The sequence below is a fragment of the Triturus cristatus genome, chromosome 4_2 (assembly GCF_964204655.1).
Source record: "Triturus cristatus chromosome 4_2, aTriCri1.1, whole genome shotgun sequence".
In the NCBI taxonomy this organism is placed as follows: Eukaryota; Metazoa; Chordata; class Amphibia; order Caudata; family Salamandridae; genus Triturus; species Triturus cristatus.
In genome coordinates this window covers 316,507,479-316,529,810 of record NC_140586.1, presented here as the reverse complement: position 1 = coordinate 316,529,810, position 22,332 = coordinate 316,507,479, and the positions used below count along the sequence as shown (strand labels likewise).

The following is a 22,332-nucleotide window of genomic DNA, read 5'->3' as shown; positions in this document are numbered from 1 at the left end:
AACTTGGGAATGCCATTCATTTGGAGAAAGCAGGTTCATGGAGAAACCTTCTTCAGATCGCTTTTCTGTTGTAAAAGTACCAGTGAGTCCTGAGACAATGACTGCAGTAGGGACCCTGCTCACCTTCTTATGGTCAAGTGTCCTTCTGCTTTTGAGGTTAACAAGACTTTATGGGGGTCCTAGCAGCATGAAAATCCACATTGGAGAGTCCATCGTGGTAATGCAGTCCCTTTTGGGTTTCATCTTCTAACGAGATGGTTTAACACAATGTTTTCCAGGGAGGTGTTTATGAACCAGACATGCTATCCATTCAGGTCACTCTTTTCCCGTCAGGTGTTTCGCGTACTTAGCTATGTAAAACAGTCACAGAGTTGGTGTCTCACTGAGATGTGACTTCTCTAGTTTGTTTCTCTTGTGCAATGAGTTCTTTGTTCCTGGATCATGCTTCCTCCTTCCACAGCCTTGTACTCCTCTGACCCATTTGGGCAGAGGTCTTCAAACTGTGAGGAAGGCCCCTCGGGGGGTCTAAATTAATCTCATGGTGCCACCAGGTTCTGGCCAAGAACAACATTTATTGACATCATGCTGAAAACAGTGCTGTGTTTTAGGGAAAGAAAGCACAGTGTCAGTGAGCCACTCTGTAATGGCCCACCATAAATGTTTTTGTCATTCACATCCGGCAGGTGTCATATTTGGAGAGGGGTGGTGACCATAAAACCCTCAAAGTTCCTCATACTCAGGATACTTTTACATTTTTTACATATATTTGATTTCATTATTACAGCAGGTAACTAAACATACTGCAATGTTTGTATTGCTAAGTATGTTTAGAGATGCCGATTTTATGGAATTATTGTGTGAAAATATGTTTGTCATTCTAGGGAGCCAGATGATTTTTTATTACAAAAAAGGGGCATTACAAAGTTTGGAGACAACTGCATTAGAGTCGACCAAGCCATTTCTGTGCAGAACTGTTCAGCTACTCAGTTCCCCAAAAATACAAGCCAGAAATTTCTAGCCAGGTCTACTAATTCCATCTGTAAGGACAAAAAACGAAATAACAGGCCCCGCTGAATGGAATAGCCCCCAGTAAAGGATTTTAATGTCACTCTTCCCTCGCGTTTTGGCACTTTTTTCCACTCGACATCTGTCTGCAACCCTTGCATCTGTTTTGCCATTCTGGCTTCTGACAGGAGCCTCATTTTTCTCAAGAAGGCAAAGGTCTGTCCTCGGTGTCAAGCCTTGACTGATTACAATATCAATGGATTTCTGGTCCTTTCTCACATTATGGGTCAGCTTCAGGTGTTAATGTCTTCAGCAAGATCCTCCTCCCAGAAGTATCCATTACAGCTTGTTCCATGCTTCAAAAAAAACCTCACTCAAATGCACACAGTGCAATACCTGACCTGGTACATAACCCAGGATTTACTCGTTGGATTTATTAACACATTTTGTATAAGGGAATATACTGTTCATGTCAAGAAAGGTCCATCCCAACTTGCACTGGACAGTGGGCAACAAAATGAACACCGAGGGAGAGATTTACAAAGATTTTTATGCCGTGTTTGTGTCACAAAGGTGACGCATATCGGTGCAAAATCTTTTTTCCCAATTCACTTTCCAGTGCTAAACTGGTTTAGCTCTGGAAATAATGTGAAAGTAACACAAAAGTACCATGGGTGGAGCATGGGCATTCCCATGCAACCACCTAAGGTTTCCGATGCTAAACCCATTTTACTAAATAAAGTAGACAGGGTTTAGGTTCATAAAACTGCTCCCTTTTGAAATTGGCGAACCAAGGAGAAATGCTTTCATCTCTCCTTTCTTTTCCAACTTTGTACGTGTGCTGCACTGTACAGCACACACACAAAGAGGGAAAGAGGTTTCAGTTAGTCTAAGCATAGTATTTTGTACTGGGAGGTTACCCTTCCAGTACAAAACCTAAGCTAGACTCACAGAGACACCCTTGAACCATGGGGCAAAGGTGTCTACGTGGCGCACGGTAGCTGATTTCAGCGCCGGCACTAGCAAAAGGGGAGAAGAGAGACATATTTCAGCAGATTTAGCACTCTCCTCCTCTCTCCTTTGCACACAGCACAGCATTTGCAGCTGCTGCATGTGGAACATGACAGCTTCTGCATCCTTCACACCAATCACTTGTTAAGAAATTCTATTTAGCATCTTAAATGGACTAAACAGAAAGGGGGTCTGTATCTCTCCCTTTTTCATTATGTCTGACTATCCCTCAAAAATTCACAGAATAAACAGGCTCACCCATGGTTCTTGTTGTATTAAAGGTGTAGAGTTTATTATACAGTCACATACACTGGACACCTTGTATGGATTAGTGTTACTATTGTAATATGACATGATGACAGTTTCAATCTATCAACTGGGCATCAGGGTTCCCTATGTAATATACCTTGGTGTTATGTGTGTCCTTACCTTCCAAAGATACGTCATCACCAGTGTTTCGGCCACACACATTTAACAGAAACTGCCTTCTTCAGAACAAAATTATGATAGCTACAAAAAGGATACCTAAAGTAAGATATCTTTTTTAATCTATCTTGATTTTCTACAGAGCTGCTGGTGACTCAGAGTTCATCCCCCCAAAAAATGTCGAAACAAGTCTGACCCAACTCCAGTCACAATCTTTTTCTGTCTTAGAAGTACACAGCACAGTCAAGGGAAGGACTCGCTGAAAATGTGACAGAAATCTATTGATTAAATGCGCTCGACCATGTGCATAGGTAGCATTGCAGAGAACTGTCTGTACTTTTAGCAGCTCTGGCACTCAAAAGGCACTTTTACAAGGTATTTTAATCTTAATTCCAATGAATGCTGACAGTGAGAGGTTAGACAAAGAATACATGCATCTATTTGATTAAGTCTATTGAAATGTATAACCTTTTTCTTTATATTACCAATATTGTATGGGGTAAAGTATACTATCAATTAAAATATCAGTCCAATATGCAACTTAAAAGAAGAGAAAGATAATGCCATAGCAGAGCAGGAACTGAAGAGAATATTGCAGAAGGAAGGATCAACAAAGTCACAAATGTATTTTTACTGTAACCCCTTAACTGCTCGGCCTGTTCCCCCCAGTGCTGAGCCCTCTTTAGGCTATTTGGTGTAGATCGCACTTGAGGCTCCAGGACGTTTTGCTCACCTAAACTAAGGGAATCCAGGTCAAATTGGCGTCCTTTTTTCTGCATTCTAGGTATTCTAAATATACCCAGGGTTTGTAAATTACCCATGAGGGGATTGAGAAAATGGACAAAATATAGGTACATTTTGATATTTTTAGGGAAAAATGGGAAAAGAGTGGTTTGCAAAAATGTGTCTGTTTTTTCCCTGATGGCATCAACAAATGTTATGCTGTGCTCGAGCCACTATGTTCCTAGCTTTCGTGTACCGGCAGAGCTGGATTTAAAAAAAACTATTTTTTATCACTGTTTTGGCATTTTTCAAAGAGGAAGCCCTTTTATTCTATTTTTTGTGCTTTCAACATGCTTCCACTTAGTGGTAAAAATCAGTGTGAAACCCATGGGATATCCAGGAGAGCTGTAAGCTTCTATAAAGTAGACAAAGTTCAGCATGGAGTCATATGTGTAGATCCCTCAAGTTTCTCCATAAGAAACTAACTGTTGAAATAAAAGCATATTGAGAATAAGTAGGAAAAAACAGCCATTTGTGACAATGTTTTCACCTGTTGCTTTTAATCATGATACCTGATTTACAAAAGAAATATACCAATACGTCCACTAGACCCTTCTGATTGAGGGGATATCTATGGTTTGTAGGTTCTCCAAGAACCTGAAGTACCCTAAGCTGATAACTGAGATGCACCATAAAAGGGTTTTTCATTGTGTATAGACTATAGACCAATTCATATCATAAAAAATGGGTATCAAGGAAACCTATGTATTTCTGAAATGGGCACAAGATATGGAGTTTTGAAGCAGTGGTTATTTGTCCATCTCTGAATTTGTGGGCTTCCATGACAGCATGTGATTAAGAGGGCATTTTTCGAAATGTTCCCTCACTTGTGGGGGTACAGCTAGTGCTCATGACAGAAAATGGGCCAAAACGCAACATGTACACATCACTTTTTCCGACTCAAAACTGACCTTTTTTTCCCAAAGTGGGTAGCTGTGGATTGTGGACCCTAGCTCAGCAGGCATCTAGGGAAACCTAGTAAATCTGCACTTTTTTTTTAAACTAGACACCTGGGGAGAACCAAGAAGGCATGACTTGTGGGCTCTCAACAGTTTGTTTTTACACAGAAGCTCCTGCAAACTAAATGTAACTAAATAAACACATTTTCCACACATTTCTTTGATGGAAAGTTCTGGAATCTAATATGAGCCACAAACACCCTTCATCCAGCATTTCCCTGAGTCTAAACATAAAAATGGTAACTCACTTGTGTGGGTAGGCCTAGTGCCCACGAAAGGAAATGGCCCAAAACACAACATGGCTTTATCACATTTTTCCACTCAAAACTTACCCTTTTTTGGAAAGTGGGTAGCTACAAATGATAGGCCCTAGCTCAGCCGGCACCTAGGGAAATCTAGCAAACCTGCACATTTTTTTAAACTAGATACCTGGGAGAATTGAGGATGGGGTGATTTGTGTGGCTCTCACCAGGTTTTTCTTTACCCAGAAGCTCTTCCAAACCTCAAACTTTAACTAAACAAACACATTGTTTTCATATTTCTGTTATGGAAAGTTCTGGAATTTGTGGGTAGACAATACCTTCCGCCCAGAATTTCCTAAGTCTCCAAGTAAAAATGGCACCTTACGTGTGGGTAGACCTAGAGCTCGTGACAGGAAATTAATATAGCACTTTACTACGCGATGTATTACACCGCGTCCTATTACAACAAGGTTGTTACAACGACTGCGTTGTTAGTACGCGATGCATTTACATCGCAAGTCTTTACAACAACTTCCACTAGGGGGCGCGCTGGGCTTAGGAATAGTATTATTTATTATTCCTACTCCAGTTTGTGCAACAGTAGGGAAGGTGTTGGAATTCATTTCCAATACCTCAGCACTCCGAGTGGAAGTCGTTGTAAAGACTTGTGATGTAAATGCATCACATAATAACAATGCGTTGTTATAACGACCGCGTTGTAAAGGTATCGGTGTGTAATGAATGCATTATTATAATGGTTGTTTTCCCAGGAAACAGCTCAAAAGGCAACATGGAGACATCACAATTTTACCACTCAAAAGTGACACTTTTTTCACAAAATGGGTAGCTGTGCATTTTGGCAGCTAAACCTAGCAAACCTGCACATTTTTTAAAAGCTGTCAATTCAAACTACTGACCCACGCCTACAATGCCTCCCACGATCGCTTGGATACCCTCACAGATGAAAAAACCACACTCTACAAGTACTGATTGATAGAGTGATTGAAAACTACCTGGGGAAATCCAGGAAGGGGTGACTTGCATGGCTCTCACCAGGTTTTGTTTACTCATAATACCTTTCAAACCTCCAACTTTGACTAAAGAACACATTTTCCTCATATTTCCGTGATGGTAAGTTCTGGAATCTGATGGGAACCAAAAACTTCCTTCCACCCAGCATTCCTCCAAGTCTCACTTGTGTGGGTATGTCTAGTGCCTGCACAGGAAACAGCCCACAAACACAACATGGCTATATCTCATTTCTCCACTAAAAACTGACCCTTTTTTACAAAGTGGGTAGATGTGAATTTGGGACTCTAGTTCAATCAGCTCCTACCAAAACCTAGCACACCTGCAAATTTTTTAAAACTAGACAGCTAGGGGTATCCAGTGGTGCATGACTTGTGCGGCTCTCACAAGGTCATTTTTCCAAGAAACCCTTACAAACATCAAACTTCGGTCACAAAAACACACATTTTCCTCACATTTCTATGGCAGAAAGTTCTGGAATCTGCAGAAAGCCACAAAATTCCGACCACGTGTCCCCTGATAAGAACAGTACCCCACTTTTGCGAGTGGGCCAAGAGACCATGAGACCATGGTACAAAAGGCGCTACATTGATAGTTAAGCAATAGGTGTAGCTGCTGTACTTGAGGCCATGTTGTAGGGCTGCCCATGCAAACCTATCCACCACGAACATGTTTGAAAACTAGGCAACCAGGAGAGCCAGGGTGGGTTTCCTTGAGTGGATCCCATTAGGTTTCTTATCCACAATGCCCTGAAAACCTCAAACTTTACCTCAAATCACATATTTTAGTTACATTTCTGTGAATGAAACGTCTAGAATCCACAGGAATCCACAAAATTCCTACCATCCACCATGAACCCACCTGCGCCGATAAAAATGCTGTGCCACTTGTGTGGCTTGGCCTAGTGTCTGGGAATGGGCCAACCAAGGCCAATGGGATGCTATGCGAACGGACTCACAATCTGAGAAAAATGTGTGTTTTTAGTCAAAGTTTGAGGTTTGCAGGGCATTAAGGGTAGGAAAATGGTGTGCAATCCATACAAAGCACCCTGGACTCCACCGGATGTCTAGTTATCAGATCTGCCTGTGTCTGGTAGATGTTACCAGGTGGCAGCCTACCAAAGTCCAAAAAGGCAACAATTCACCATTGCAAGTGGGACGATATTGGGAGTTAGCCATACTCTCCTGATCCCCCATGTAAAAACAACACCCTAAAGAATCAAATGTCCACTCGCTTGCCATTGGGATGGGATGCTTTAGTCTGCAGGGGAGCAGAGAGGCTCTTGAGGCTTTAGGGGTGAGGGTGGGGCCTGATGTTAGGATGGGCCAGACCCGCCCCATTATTTTATTAAAAAGTATGTATTTCTGCCACACAGTGGGCTTTCTGCCCCCAAAGTGGCAAATTGGGGGCACACTTTCTGTCTGCCCCTGGGGTAAAAAAGACTGGTTTGATCCTTTTGGGATGTGGGTGTGTCCAATGCCAGAGTGCAACACCTGCAGCACGTTCTACCCTCTGGTGGCAGGGTTGGGCAACCTCTCAGATTGGGAAAAGCCTCCTATCTGCCCCCGGGGGGCAAAAAGACACTATTGACTATACTGGGGCAGAGGTATGGCTTGATGCCAGGGTAGGCTGCTCCATCATTTTGCTTGTTCTGGCGCTGTTTTAGAATCCCTAGTGTGTAATAGGCTTTCTGCCCCGTGGGGATGGCAGATTGGGGGCAAATTCCATATTTTCCCCCACGAGGGGCAGAAAATCTGTTGGGCCCTGGGGTGGGGCCACTCCCCTAAAAAAATATTGTATGTGTGCAGTCCCTAATGTCTAGTGGACTTTCTGCACCTTGGGGGGACAGATTGGGGTAATCATTGAGGTGTCTGCTGTGTTTTTGGGGTAGGGGCATGGCCATGTCCATTGTGAGTAGCCCACCCCTACTCTTAAAAAAAATGCCCTGGTGACTAGTATGCTTTCTTCCCCAAGGGGGCATAATCTATTTAAAATAAGCCAAAGACAATCAATGAGGCAAAGAGGCCAAGAAGGAACACCACCCCAAACATCGGAAAATGATCTTGTTGGATCTTTGCATCTCGGTTTCTCGTGGCTGACACAATCCTGTCCCACTGTGTTAGAATAGCGTGCCGAGCTCCAGGCCACTTCCCTGGCCCCACCAAACGATACTGGAATGGTGTACAAGAGCCAAAGAAGAGCTCCAGAGCCAACCGTGGGTCCGTCAAGAAGAGACATGGGATGTTGGGCTTGGCACCAACCTCTGTGGCAAGCTCGTCAAAATATTCAATCTGATCCAGCTGAAGGCTGTTCTGCCGTACTGTGCCAAACCTTGGAGACAAAAAATAATACCATAGTTAACTGAAACTGTTGATAAATAAGCGGACTGTTGGGCATGGAAAAGAGGGGGCTTGAAAATTTTATAAGGCCACTTATGGATGAAGCATCATATAATATCCCATAGTTGATTTATCATCTCATAGGGTAAAAGTAACAGATGTTATTACTACTCAAATCAATGGCATTTAATTCCTTGACAGCCAAAAGATGCTCAAACAACATGTAGTACACAACTACTGTTCACACCCAGAAACCTAACTCACTAAAGTGAGTTACTGAATTTGCATGAAGGCATGTAATTTAGAGGCTTTAAATTTGATTTCATGGATTCTGATTCAACATAGAGTAGCAGATGTGACTTTAGTCACGCAATAATAAATACATTTTATTTATTCACCTAATTGTTTTAATATTTGGCTCCTATGCCACTAGGGAAGTATGGGGCATAGAAAGAAATATACAGTCAGTACATGTGTGTGATGTAGCAAAGCATATACAAAGTTAAATAAAAATTGGATTAGGATATATAGGCAAACTGTAGGCAAAGGTCATCAGTGAAGACCTTTGACATATAGCAAATGCATATGAAACAACATTTGGTGCTAGAATATCCTAGTTATAATATCTTAAATATCAGGAATCACCTTTTGAAGGAATGCTAAAAACAATAATTTTTTCAAAAATGTTTTGAAGATAATCTCATTTTGGTCTTTTGTCTTTGCCCCTATACCTCAGTGTTCAGAAGCTCTGAAATGGTTTCTATACTTGACTATAGGGATCAAAAACAGCAAGCACAGGTAGCTGCAGCTACCCTTTGCTGTCCAGAGCTGGTTTCCATAGGCAGGAACGAAGGGGTGATGATGTAGGCACTGATTAAAAACTGTGAGTTACATTTCGATCCGTGCACACACAGGAGTTTGCACAGGGGTCAGATTTCTGGGATATGTTACAATTATTGCACTCTGCTGTTTCCTCCTGAAATTCATTTATTAGGGAAATGATCTGGAAAAAAAGGTAAAACAAAGAATGCAGTGCATTAAATACATATCAACTTTTTATGCCATGTCATGAGTGATGTAATATGTGACGTCATCAGCAGTGCATTGCGGGCATGCGAGTTATAGTTAGCTGAACTAACTATAACGGGGGAATTTCAATGGTTTTGTACGAGTGAAAAGTCCAGCTAACTATAACGCCCCTGAAACCTATGGTTTTTTCAGTGACTTTCTAAGGTTTTTTAAATGCTAATTCCCAACTATAACATGCCTGAAACCTATGGTTTTTTCAGTGAATTTCAAAGGTTTTTTAAATACTAATTTCTAACTATGCCTACAGAGATAGGACATGTGAAGAAAGACGAAAAAACGCACAGAAAGAAAAAAAGAAATGCAGAAAGAAGCAACAGAAGTCCTCAAAGACGAAGAAAAGTGCAGGAAGAAGGATAACGTGCAGAAAGAGCAAACAGAAGAGCAGAAAGAAGCCTTGTTGCAAAATCATCCTGTACCCTCAACTTTTTCAGACGGATACTGGTGGTAACTGAGTCTGACTAACCAGTCCTAGAGCCAGTGCTATGTTAAAAGACACTCAGAATACAGTGAAAACACCTACATACACTAGGGAACACTATGCGTTGGGGTCCCCCTGTGATCAGCATGACCTCCTCTGTAAGCCCCTAGTATATAATAGGGCAGGGGATTAAAACTACCTCTTAAAATGCGCCACAAGGCGTGTTTGCACACGTCACCTCAGGCCCCGTACCCTCACTTCCCCACTGTGTAAACACGCCCTGTGGCCATTTTAAGTTGGGAGATTAAGTCCCCTTGAATCCTGAGGGTCCCTAGGGTCCAACTAGACCACTAGGTACCTCCAGTAAGCGCCACAGAGCTGCGTTGCAGAGAGATGTAAAAAGGGGCACGGCCTAGACCACCTCTCTGCAACGCAGCGGAGTGGTGCTTACTGGAAGCACCTGGTGGGCTTGTTGGCCCCCAGGGTCCCTCAGGATTGAAGGGGAATTATTTCCCCAACTTAAAACTCGCTACAGGGCTTGTTTGCACACGTTAACTCAGGCCCCGTCCCCTCCCTTCACCACTGTGTAAACACGCCCTGTGGCCGTTTTTAGTTGGGAGATTAAGTTCATTTGAATCCTGAGGGTCCCTAGGGTCCAACTAGCCCACTAGGTACCTCCAGTATGCGCCACAGAGCTGCGTTGCAGAGAGGTGTAAAAAGTGGCTCGGCCTGGACCACCTCTCTGCAACGCAGCTCAGTGGCGCTTACTGGAAGCACCTGGTGGGCTAGTTAGCCCCCAGGGTTCTCAGGATTGAAGGGGAATTATTTCCCCAACTTAAAACGCGCCAAAGGGCTTGTTTGCACACCTTAACTCAGGCCCCGTCCCCTCCCTTCACCACTGTGTAAACACACCCTGTGGCCGTTTTTAGTTGGGAGATTAAGTTAATTTGAATCCTGAGGGTCCCTAGGGTCCAACTAGTCCACTAGGTACCTCCAGTATGCGCCACAGAGCTGCGTTGCAGAGAGGTGTAAAAAGTGTCACGGCCTGGACCACCTCTCTGCAACGCAGCTCAGTGGCGCTTACTGGAAGCACCTAGTGGGCTAGTTAGCCCCCAGGGGCCCTCAGGATTGAAGGGGAATTATTTCCCCAATTTAAAACGCGCCATAGGGCGTGTTTGCACACGTCACCTCAGGCCCCGTCCCCTTCCTTCCCCACTGTGTAAACATGCCCTGTGGCCGTTTTTTAAGTTGGGAGATTAAGTCCCCTTGAATCCTGAGGATCCCTAGGGGCAAAATAGCCCACTAGGTACGTCCAGTAAGCGCCATTGCAGAGAGGTGTAAAAAGGGGAACGGCCTGCACCACCTCTCTGCAACGCAGAGCAGTGGCACTTACTGGAAGCACCTGGTGGGCTAGTTGGCCCCCAGGGTCCCTCAGGATTGAAAGGGAATTATTTCCCCAACTTAAAACGCACCACAGGGCGTGTTTGCACACGTCACCTCAGGCCCCGTCCCCTCCCTTCACCACTGTGTAAACGCGCCCTGTGGCCATTCTAAGTTGAGAGATTAAGTCCCCTTGAATCCTAAGGGTCCCTAGGGTCAAACTAGCCCACTAGGTACCTCCAGTAAGCGCCACAGAGCTGCGTTGCATAGAGGTGTAAAAAGGGGCGTGGCCTCAGAACACCTGTCTGCAACGCAGCTCCCTGGCGCACACTGGAGATACCTGTTGGGCTAGTTGGCCCTCAGGCACCCTCAGTATTGAAGGGGAATTAATTCCCCAACTTACAACTGGCCAGGGGGCGTGTTTGCTGCAAGGAGGGGGCGTGGCCTCCAGCACGATGCCGGTCTTTTATTTATTTTATTTTTTTAAGAAGGAGGGCTGTGTGGCCCACCTTCTTTTTCTAGTTTACTGGCCCTAGTCTGCACTATATAAAACTGCAAATACACAAAAAATAAGTGTTTTGCACACTTCTGTCATTGGGCTACATGTGGGCTACATCTGGGTGATATTTGTGCTGCATTTAGGCTCTTTTGTGTCTGGTGGCCATCTTGGGAGATTTATTTGTTATGAAGTTTCCTAATTTCCTCATTTACTGCAGTCTCCTCAGTAGGAAATGCTTTCAGTTTTTTACTTTGATTCCATCAAGAAGGTATTCAGATATGTCACACATTTGCCATAAATTCTGAATGTTAGCACTCTAGTTGCTCATTAGATCACTGAAGTAAAGCTACTGCTCACCACGGAAGTCTGCTGCTGGTATTAAAAGTGCATGTTTCAGTCTGCATATCAGAATTTTTTAATGAAATAGAAGAGGATTTGAGAAGTCACTCAAAATGTGCCCTAATTTTTCTTTCTTCAGCACTAATCATAATTTCTATGGCAAAATGAACCCCCTCATTTTGTTCCTTTGTAAATTAAATGATTTAAATGTTACCACTTTATTCCAATCAAGATGGCTTCAGGTGTGCCATATTTTTGTCATAAGTAAGACTGTTAGCGCTCTAGTTGTTCGTTAGAACACTCTGGGACATTCTGTCATTGGGCTATACTTGGGCTACATCTGGGTGATATTTGGGCTACATTTGGGCTCTTTTGTCTCTGGTGGCCATCTTGGGGGATTTATTTGTTATGAAGTTTCCTAATTTCATCATTTACTGAAGTCTCCTCAGTAGGAAATACTTTCAGTTTTTCACTTGGTTCCATCAAGAAGGCATTCAGATGTGTGACACATTTGCCATAAATTCTGAATGTTAGCACTCTAGTTGCTCATTAGATCACTGCAACAAAGCTACTGCTCACCACGGAAGTCTGCTTCTGGTATTCAAAGTGCATGTTTCAGTCTGCATGTCAGAATTTTTTTATGACATAGAAGAGGATTTGAGAAGTCAAAATGTGCCCCAATTTTTCTTTCTGCAGCACTAATCATAATTTCTATGGCAACATGAATCCCCTCATTGTGTTCCTTTGTAAATTAAATGTTTTAAGTGTTACCACTTTATTCCATTCAAGATGGCTTCAGGTGTGCCATACTTTTGTCATAAGTAAGACTGTTAGCGCTCTAGTTGTTCGTTAGAACACTCTGGGACATTCTGTCATTGGGCTATACTTGGGCTACATCTGGGTGATATTTGGGCTACATTTGGGCTCGTTTGTCTCTGGTGGCCATTTAGGGAGACTTATTTGTTATGATGTTTCCTAATTTCCTCATTTATACAGTCTCCTCAGTAGGAAATACTTTCAGTTTTTTACTTTGATTCCATCAAGAAGGCATTCAGATGTGTCACAAAATGTCCATAAATTCAGAATGTTAGCACTCTAGTTGCTTATTAGATCACTGTAGTAAAGCTACTGCTCACCAGGGAAGTCTGCTGCTGGTATTGAAAGTGCATGTTTCAGTCTGCATGTCAGAATTTTTTAATGAAATCGAAGAGGATTTGAGAAGTCACTCAAAATGTGCCCTAATTTTTCTTTCTGCAGCACTAATCATACTTTCTATGGCAAAATGAACCCCCTCATTTTGTTCCTTTTTAAATTAAATGTTTTAAGAATTACCACTTTATTCCAACCAAGATGGCTTCAGGTGTGCCATACGTTTGTCATAAGTAGGACTGTTAGCGCTCTAGTTGTTCTTTAGAACACTCTGGGCAGCTGCAGTAGAACACAAAGGAATCAACTGACAGTCTCTGCCCTTGTTGGATGTACATGTTTTACTGAGAATGTCAGACTTCATTCTCACATGACTGAGAAAGATAATGTGAATTTACAGAAAATATGCTCTCAGTTAGCTTATAGATCACCTTCCAAACCTCTGTGGGAAAAGCATGAGAAAATAGTTTTCTCTCAAACGTGATTCATGATATCACAGCAGAGGCTTTTTCACATGGTAAAATCACCTTAGAACACACCACAATTCCTAAAATGAGTATGGTACCATCAACAAAGGATTTATAATGTAACTAAAGTCTTAAAACCTTCTATTAACTGCAATGCTTTTTAATGAGGTGCTATCATGTATATTGGTCCCAAGATGGCTGCCAAAACTTCTTGGATGAAGTGCTGACAGCCAATCAGATCTCACGATGAGATGTGTGGTTAGGCTCCGCGCAGATATATATGTGATTTTACTTTTGATTTTCTCAGGAACTACTGAACAGACTTACAGCATTTAAGCAAAAGGCACACGCCCGACCCGAGGACCACACCTTTGCCAAATTTCAAGTAATTCCGTTCAGCCGTTCGGGCTGCACCTTCGACTAAAGGTCCTATGGGAAAATGCATGGGGAAAACGCGTTTTGGGACCCCCCTTTTTTCTCAGCCCCCGCTTGACGAATCACCCCGAGACTTTCAGGGTAGGAGCTGAGCGGAGCGCCCCATTAGTTTTGAAAATTTCACGAAGATAAGTCAACCGGCGCCAAAGTTATTCAAAATAGAATTTTCAGATTTCCTATGGGAACTCGGTCCTAACTATAACTATCTACTGGCGACCGCCAGTAGATAATATATATATATATATATATATATATATATATATATATATATATATATATATATTTATATATTACCTACTGGCGGTCGCCAGTAGGTAGTTATAGTTAGGACCACGTTTCCATAGGAAAACCTCAACATTCTATTTTGAATAACTTTGGCGCCGGTCGACGAATCCTCGCGAATTTCTCAAAATAGGTGGGGCGCTACGCTCCGCTCCTACCCTGAAAGTCTCGGGGGGATTCGTCAAGCGGGGGCTGAGATAAAAGGGGGGTCCCAAAACGCGTTTTTCCCATGCATTTTTCCATAGGACCTTTAGAACGAGCTACAGCCCGAACGGCTGAACAGAATTACTAGAAATTTGGCAGAGAGGTAGTCCCTAGGTCAAGGAAGTGCCTTTTGTAGGTTTGGTGTAAATCTGTTCAGTAGATTCTGAGAAAATAGCCTTTAAATCAATATATATATCTGAGCCCGCTTACGGTACGCTTACCGTACGCTTACCGTACGCTTACCGTAAGCTTACGGTGGCGTGCGCGAGCGCGATTCTGATTGGCTCTTAGATCTTAGTAAACATTCGAATCGGCCGAAACCAGGAAGCGGCGTCCGCCATTTTGTCTCTCGCACTGAGTGTTGTTTATCAAACATGATGGCCAAAAACATGTTACGGGGCTGTTTTGACAACTCCCTCCCACATAGTCATGTTGAGGGAGTCCCCAAACATCCCCCAAGAGCAAAAACGGTTTTATTTTTTTTTCGGCAATTTCGCGGGGTACGCTTACCGTACGCTTACCGTACGCTTACCGTAAGCTTACCGTACGCTTACGGTAAAAAAATAAAAATAAAAAAAACACTATCCACACTTACCCCACCCCCTGTGCTTTTGGTGGCCGCAGGCCACCAAATGTGCAGGGCTTATTAATAGAGAAAAAAAACGTAATTTTGGCAACATGAAATTATAAAATCGAAATAAAAAAAACACTATCCACATTGACCTCACCCCCTGGTACAGGGCTTATTAAAGTTGATAAAAACCGTGCACGGAACGAACTGCGTTAAGTGGGCACGCACGCCACAAATGGCATAAAGTAACTTAGCATTTAAAAAAACGTACAAATTCACTGAAAAAACCATAGGTTTCACACACGTTATAGTTAGGAAATAGCATTTAAAAAACCTTGCTAATTCACTGAAAAAACCATAGGTTTCACACATGTTATAGTTAGCTGGACATTTTACTGATAAAAAACCAATGAAATTCCCCCGTTATAGTTACTGTAGGCAACTATAACTCACGCGACCGTAATCCTCTGCTGATGACATATGTGTCTTTATGAAAAAAAAATATTTGTAATATATGTATAGCTAAAATTTAATGGAAGAAGATATGGGCAAATAAGTGTCTAAATACAGTATTAGCATCAGCAGAGGATTGCGGTCGCGTGAGTTATAGTTGCCTACAGTAACTATAACGGGGGAATTTCATTGGTTTTTTATCAGTAAAATGTCCAGCTAACTATAACATTTGTGAAACCTATGGTTTTTTCAGTGAATATATATATATATATATATATATATATATATATATATATATATATATATATATATATATATATATATATATATTATCTACTGGCGGTCGCCAGTAGATAGTTATAGTTAGGACCGAGTTCCCATAGGAAATCTGAAAATTCTATTTTGAATAACTTTGGCGCAGGGCAAGTTGTAGCGTTCATATATATATATATATATATATATGGAATTCCAATCCTGGCAGACGAAGAGCAGACAGGCACAGACTCCGTGAAATACTGGCAAAAAGAAGTTTAATCCAACAACAGCAAGACGCGTTTCGACGGCGAACCGCCTTGTTCACTTGTCTGTTACACATTCCAGTGACACTTACATATGTTAATGTGCAGTTGTCATGGCAACCACCACTCTTTCATCATATATATATATATATATATATATATATATATATATATATATATATATATATATATATATATATATATATATATGAACGCTACAACTTGCCCTGTGCAATGAGACGCACTCCAACACCAACTTGAAGCACAGCTTTTATTCAGGTATAAACAGCCGCGCGCCAGCCGATTCAATCAACAGCTGTTCCCATCAGTCTTCGCCTTACGCGTTTCGAAGGGATATCCTTCTTCTTCAGAGGCACATGAAGACGGACAATTATTAGCAGTTTCCGGGTTAATTCCACTTAAATAATGCTTGCCACACCCCTGGATGGGCTGAGATGCATGTGGGGCATTCTGGGAGATAGAGTCCCGAAAGATTCCCTGCAGTCCCGGGAACATTAATAACTGTCTCAAACAATGCAAGCCCACAGATGGGCCTCCGCTGGCGTGCGCTGTTCTAAATCCTTATCGGTGTTTCCAACATTAGGGCTCGTGACATCGGACCCAGTGGCCCCCTCCTTCAGGGGTGGTGCGTACTCGGCGGCGAGGCCCGCCGCCCAAAATGAACGCTACAACTTGCCCTGTGCAATGAGACGCACTCCAACACCAACTTGAAGCACAGCTTTTATTCAGGTATAAACAGCCGCGTGCCAGCCGATTCAATCAACAGCTGTTCCCATCAGTCTTCGCCTTACGCGTTTCGAAGGGATATCCTTCTTCTTCAGAGGCACATGAAGACGGACAATTATTAGCAGTTTCCGGGTTAATTCCACTTAAATAATGCTTGCCACACCCCTGGATGGGCTGAGATGCATGTGGGGCATTCTGGGAGATAGAGTGCCGAAAGATTCCCTGCAGTCCCGGGAACATTAATAACTGTCTCAAACAATGCAAGCCCACAGATGGGCCTCCGCTGGCGTGCGCTGTTCTAAATCCTTATCGGTGTTTCCAACATTAGGGCTCGTGACATCGGACCCAGTGGCCCCCTCCTTCACGGGTGGTGCGTACTCGGCGGCGAGGCCCGTCGCCCAAAATGAATGCTACAACTTGCCCTGTGCAATGAGACGCACTCCAACACCAACTTGAAGCACAGCTTTTATTCAGGTATTCATGTTCCCGGGACTGCAGGGAATCTTTCGGGACTCTATCTCCCAGAATGCCCCACATGCATCTCAGCCCATCCAGGGGTGTGGCAAGCATTATTTAAGTGGAATTAACCCGGAAACTGCTAATAATTGTCCGTCTTCATGTGCCTCTGAAGAAGAAGGATATCCCTTCGAAACACGTAAGGCGAAGACTGATGGGAACAGCTGTTGATTGAATCGGCTGGCGCGCGGCTGTTTATACCTCAATAAAAGCTGTGCTTCAAGTTGGTGTTGGAGTGCGTCTCATTGCACAGGGCAAGTTGTAGCGTTATATATATATATATATATATATATATATATATATATATATATATATATATATATATATATATATTACCTACCGGCGGTCGCCAGTAGGTAGTTATAGTTAGGACCCCTTTTCCATAGGAAATCCGCAACATTCTATTTTGAATAACTTTGGCGCCGGTCGATGAATCCTCGCGAATTTCTCAAAATAGGTGGGGCGCTACGCTCCGCTCCTACCCTGAAAGTCTCGGGGGGATACGTCAAGCGGGGGCTGAGATAAAAGGGGGGTCCCAAAACGCGTTTTTCCCATGCATTTTTCCATAGGACCTTTAGAACGAGCTACAGCCCGAACGGCTGAACAGAATTACTAGAAATTTGGCAGAGAGGTAGTCCCTATGTCAAGGAAGTGCCTTTTGTAGGTTTGGTGTAAATCTGTTCAGTAGATTCTGAGAAAATAGCCTTTAAATCAATATATATATCTGAGCCCGCTTACGGTACGCTTACCGTACGCTTACGGTAAGCTTACGGTACGCGTACGGTGGCGTGCGCGAGCGCGATTCTGATTGGCTGTTAGATCTTAGTAAACATTCGAATCGGCAGAAACCAGGAAGCGGCGGCCGCCATTTTGTGTGTTATACTCAGAAAAAAAAGAGTGAAAACAAGAAAAGGGGGCAATGAGGAGAGTTACAGACCCCCTTACATTTGTGAGGGGGTCAAAGAAGGACTGTAAAGTACAAAGAAAACATTTATTGATTTTTTTAAAAAATCACGGGGTACGCGTACGGTAAGCTTACGGTAAGCGTACGGTAGAAAAAAAAATAAAAAAATAAATGAAATTCAGATTTAAGTGTTTAGATATTAGGGGGCTCTAAAAAGAGCCGTTGTGTTTATGAAATGATTTTTTAGTGGTACCTACAAGTAAGTACCGATGCAGAGTCTAAGGTTCAAGAGGAAGACTCTGTTCCCTTTATCATTGCCTAGGTCATTGCCACCACAGTGCACTATTATGAGGTCAGGGTGTTGGATTTGCATGAAGGATTTCACCAATGGCATCAATTGGTGCCACTTTAACCCTCTCTGACCAATCCATTTAATGTCTACATTTGGCAAAGCAAGGTCTCTCACCATATCTGTTTTGTCTGCAAACTTTTCACTCCAGAAGACATAGCTGTGCCCTACAATCCACACTGTGAACATCTTCAAAGGAGAACTGGATGCACTCAGGAGGTGTCTTTCAGTAGAATGGCAATATGAAAAGAAAGACAGTTTGGAAATGGAGGCATACATATTTTTTTCAAAACAAAAAGAACTGATTGGCTGTTTCATACCATTCTAGAATAAAAACTAGGCTGTATGTGTAAACTAATAGAAGCATGTTTTGTATTGGTACAAAAAAATGTGTTACCAAAGAACAGTACTATGGATTTGCTGTTAGGTTTGAAAAGTCAAGCACTCTTGCTCTGTGGAATTGAAACATTGTGTGGCGAACTTCTGACCTAACTCCACACAGCAGTGTTCCATGAGCTGTTGCTATGGTAGCAGGCAGAAGTCAAGTTGGGGGAAGGGTACTAGGCAGAAGTCAAGTTGGGGGCAGGGTACTTTTGGAAAAGGGTTGGTTTTCAACCAATAGAAATGTGTGATTACATTTGAAAAAAAGGGGGAAGCACTGAGATTTGAAACTTACATGTATATGTGTGGAAAAATAGAGGGAAAGTTTGCCATTATCTGGTTCTGCTGAGAGGAGAGAGGTGAACACAACAGACATCCTGGCTCTGATAATCTGCTGTTTGAGTGTCACATTTCTTTCACAACTAACTAATTTTAAAGGTGAGTTTAGAGTTTGAGGGGGGATGTATGTGGTAACTTAAGAAATGAATAATAGAAATGGAAATTCTTTTTGTTGTAGTTGCGTTTATCATTTTCTGTTTTGGGAGAAATTTAAATGTGAGGAACATGTAAAATAATATGGAGTATGTTTTCACAATAAATTAAGGTGTACTGGAAAAAAAAAGAATAGTTTAAGGGTTTGAGGTTGGACTCAGTAATGCAAATACATTCAGCATCACTAAGGCTGGTTGTCCTTGCTGGAGTGTAGGCAGCCACCCAGGTTACACATGGAGGTGGTCTGAAAAAGAAGTTTGGACATGTGCATTTAAGAAAATCGAAAAAAGTGGTTTCATAATGTGTCAGTCTGTAAAAGTGATTTTCACTTGCCCAAAAAAAAAAGAGCAGTAAGTGTGCTTTCAAATTGGCAAAGAAATTTCGTTTTGGGACTAATGTGAAAACATGACTCTGTGTGCAGAGAGGAATTATAGGCAGAGATTTATTGCGTATTGCTCTGGTGATTTCACAGTTGCATTAGATGGAAAGGGGCAGCGATTTTTTGGGGGAAGAAGCAGACTCTTAGCACACACCCATGTGCTTGCCATGTATAATCATGCACAGTATTTACAAGCGAGTGGGGTTTTCAGGTTTCAGTCTGTAATGCAAATACATTCAGCATCACTAAGGCTGGTTGCCCTTGCTGGAGTGTAGGCAGCCACCCAGGTTACACATGGAGGTGGTCTGAAAAAGAAGTTTGGACATGTGCATTTAAGAAAATCGAAAAAAGTGGTTTCATAATATGTCAGTCTGTAAAAGTGATTTTCACTTGCCCAAAAAAAAAAGAGCAGTAAGTGTGCTTTCAAATTGGCAAAGAAATTTCGTTTTGGGACTAATGTGAAAACATGACTCTGTGTGCAGAGAGGAATTATAGGCAGAGATTTATTGCGTTTTGCTCTGGTGATTTCACAGTTGCATTAGATGGAAAGGGGGAGCGATTTTTTGGGGGAAGAAGCAGACTCTTAGCACACACCCATGTGCTTGCCATGTATAATCATGCACAGTATTTACAAGCGAGTGGGGTTTTCAGGTTTCAGTCTGTAATGCAAATACATTCAGCATCACTAAGGCTGGTTGCCCTTGCTGGAGTGTAGGCAGCCACCCAGGTTACACATGGAGGTGGTCTGAAAAAGAAGTTTGGACATGTGCATTTAAGAAAATCGAAAAAAGTGGTTTCAAAATGTGTCAGTCTGTAAAAGTGATTTTCACTTGCCCAAAAAAAAAAGAGCAGTAAGTGTGCTTTCAAATTGGCAAAGAAATTTCGTTTTGGGACTAATGTGAAAACATGACTCTGTGTGCAGAGAGGAATTATAGGCAGAGATTTTTTGCGTATTGCTCTGGTGATTTCACAGTTGCATTAGATGGAAAGGGGGAGCGATTTTTTGGGGGAAGAAGCAGACTCTTAGCACACACCCATGTGCTTGCCATGTATAATCATGCACAGTATTTACAAGCGAGTGGGGTTTTCAGGTTTCAGTCTGTAATGCAAATACATTCAGCATCACTAAGGCTGGTTGCCCTTGCTGGAGTGTAGGCAGCCACCCAGGTTACACATGGAGGTGGTCTGAAAAAGAAGTTTGGACATGTGCATTTAAGAAAATCGAAAAAAGTGGTTTCATAATGTGACAGTCTGTAAAAGTGATTTTCACTTGCCCCCAAAAAAAAGAGCAGTAAGTGTGCTTTCAAATTGGCAAAGAAATTTCGTTTTGGGACTAATGTGAAAACATGACTCTGTGTGCAGAGAGGAATTATAGGCAGAGATTTATTGCGTATTGCTCTGGTGATTTCACAGTTGCATTAGATGGAAAGGGGGAGCGATTTTTTGGGGGAAGAAGCAGACTCTTAGCACACACCCATGTGCTTGCCATGTATAATCATGCACAGTATTTACAAGCGAGTGGGGTTTTCAGGTTTCAGTCTGTAATGCAAATACATTCAGCATCACTAAGGCTGGTTGCCCTTGCTGGAGTGTAGGCAGCCACCCAGGTTACACATGGAGGTGGTCTGAAAAAGAAGTTTGGACATGTGCATTTAAGAAAATCGAAAAAAGTGGTTTCATAATGTGTCAGTCTGTAAAAGTGATTTTCACTTGCCCAAAAAAAAAAGAGCAGTAAGTGTGCTTTCAAATTGGCAAAGAAATTTCGTTTTGGGACTAATGTGAAAACATGACTCTGTGTGCAGAGAGGAATTATAGGCAGAGATTTATTGCGTATTGCTCTGGTGATTTCACAGTTGCATTAGATGGAAAGGGGCAGCGATTTTTTGGGGGAAGAAGCAGACTCTTAGCACACACCCATGTGCTTGCCATGTATAATCATGCACAGTATTTACAAGCGAGTGGGGTTTTCAGGTTTCAGTCTGTAATGCAAATACATTCAGCATCACTAAGGCTGGTTGCCCTTGCTGGAGTGTAGGCAGCCACCCAGGTTACACATGGAGGTGGTCTGAAAAAGAAGTTTGGACATGTGCATTTAAGAAAATCGAAAAAAGTGGTTTCATAATGTGTCAGTCTGTAAAAGTGATTTTCACTTGCCCAAAAAAAAAAGAGCAGTAAGTGTGCTTTCAAATTGGCAAAGAAATTTCGTTTTGGGACTAATGTGAAAACATGACTCTGTGTGCAGAGAGGAATTATAGGCAGAGATTTATTGCGTTTTGCTCTGGTGATTTCACAGTTGCATTAGATGGAAAGGGGGAGCGATTTTTTGGGGGAAGAAGCAGACTCTTAGCACACACCCATGTGCTTGCCATGTATAATCATGCACAGTATTTACAAGCGAGTGGGGTTTTCAGGTTTCAGTCTGTAATGCAAATACATTCAGCATCACTAAGGCTGGTTGCCCTTGCTGGAGTGTAGGCAGCCACCCAGGTTACACATGGAGGTGGTCTGAAAAAGAAGTTTGGACATGTGCATTTAAGAAAATCGAAAAAAGTGGTTTCATAATGTGTCAGTCTGTAAAAGTGATTTTCACTTGCCCAAAAAAAAAAGAGCAGTAAGTGTGCTTTCAAATTGGCAAAGAAATTTCGTTTTGGGACTAATGTGAAAACATGACTCTGTGTGCAGAGAGGAATTATAGGCAGAGATTTTTTGCGTATTGCTCTGGTGATTTCACAGTTGCATTAGATGGAAAGGGGGAGCGATTTTTTGGGGGAAGAAGCAGACTCTTAGCACACACCCATGTGCTTGCCATGTATAATCATGCACAGTATTTACAAGCGAGTGGGGTTTTCAGGTTTCAGTCTGTAATGCAAATACATTCAGCATCACTAAGGCTGGTTGCCCTTGCTGGAGTGTAGGCAGCCACCCAGGTTACACATGGAGGTGGTCTGAAAAAGAAGTTTGGACATGTG

The 22,332-nt window shown here is 42.4% G+C and overlaps 1 protein-coding gene across 2 annotated transcripts in view; it reads right to left on the bottom strand.

The window, feature by feature from the left end:
- Positions 1 to 2,280: 2,280 nt before the first annotated feature.
- The window catches only part of LOC146833781 (dimethylaniline monooxygenase [N-oxide-forming] 2-like), a 321,542-nt gene continuing 301,490 nt past the window's right edge, over positions 2,281 to 22,332 (bottom strand). For both annotated transcript variants that reach the window (XM_085601652.1, XM_085601653.1), the window contains exon 9: positions 2,281 to 7,786. In XM_085601652.1, coding sequence (XP_085457778.1) covers positions 7,444 to 7,786 — 343 coding nt within the window. In that variant the 3' untranslated portion in view covers positions 2,281 to 7,443. The remainder of the gene's footprint in view (positions 7,787 to 22,332) is intronic.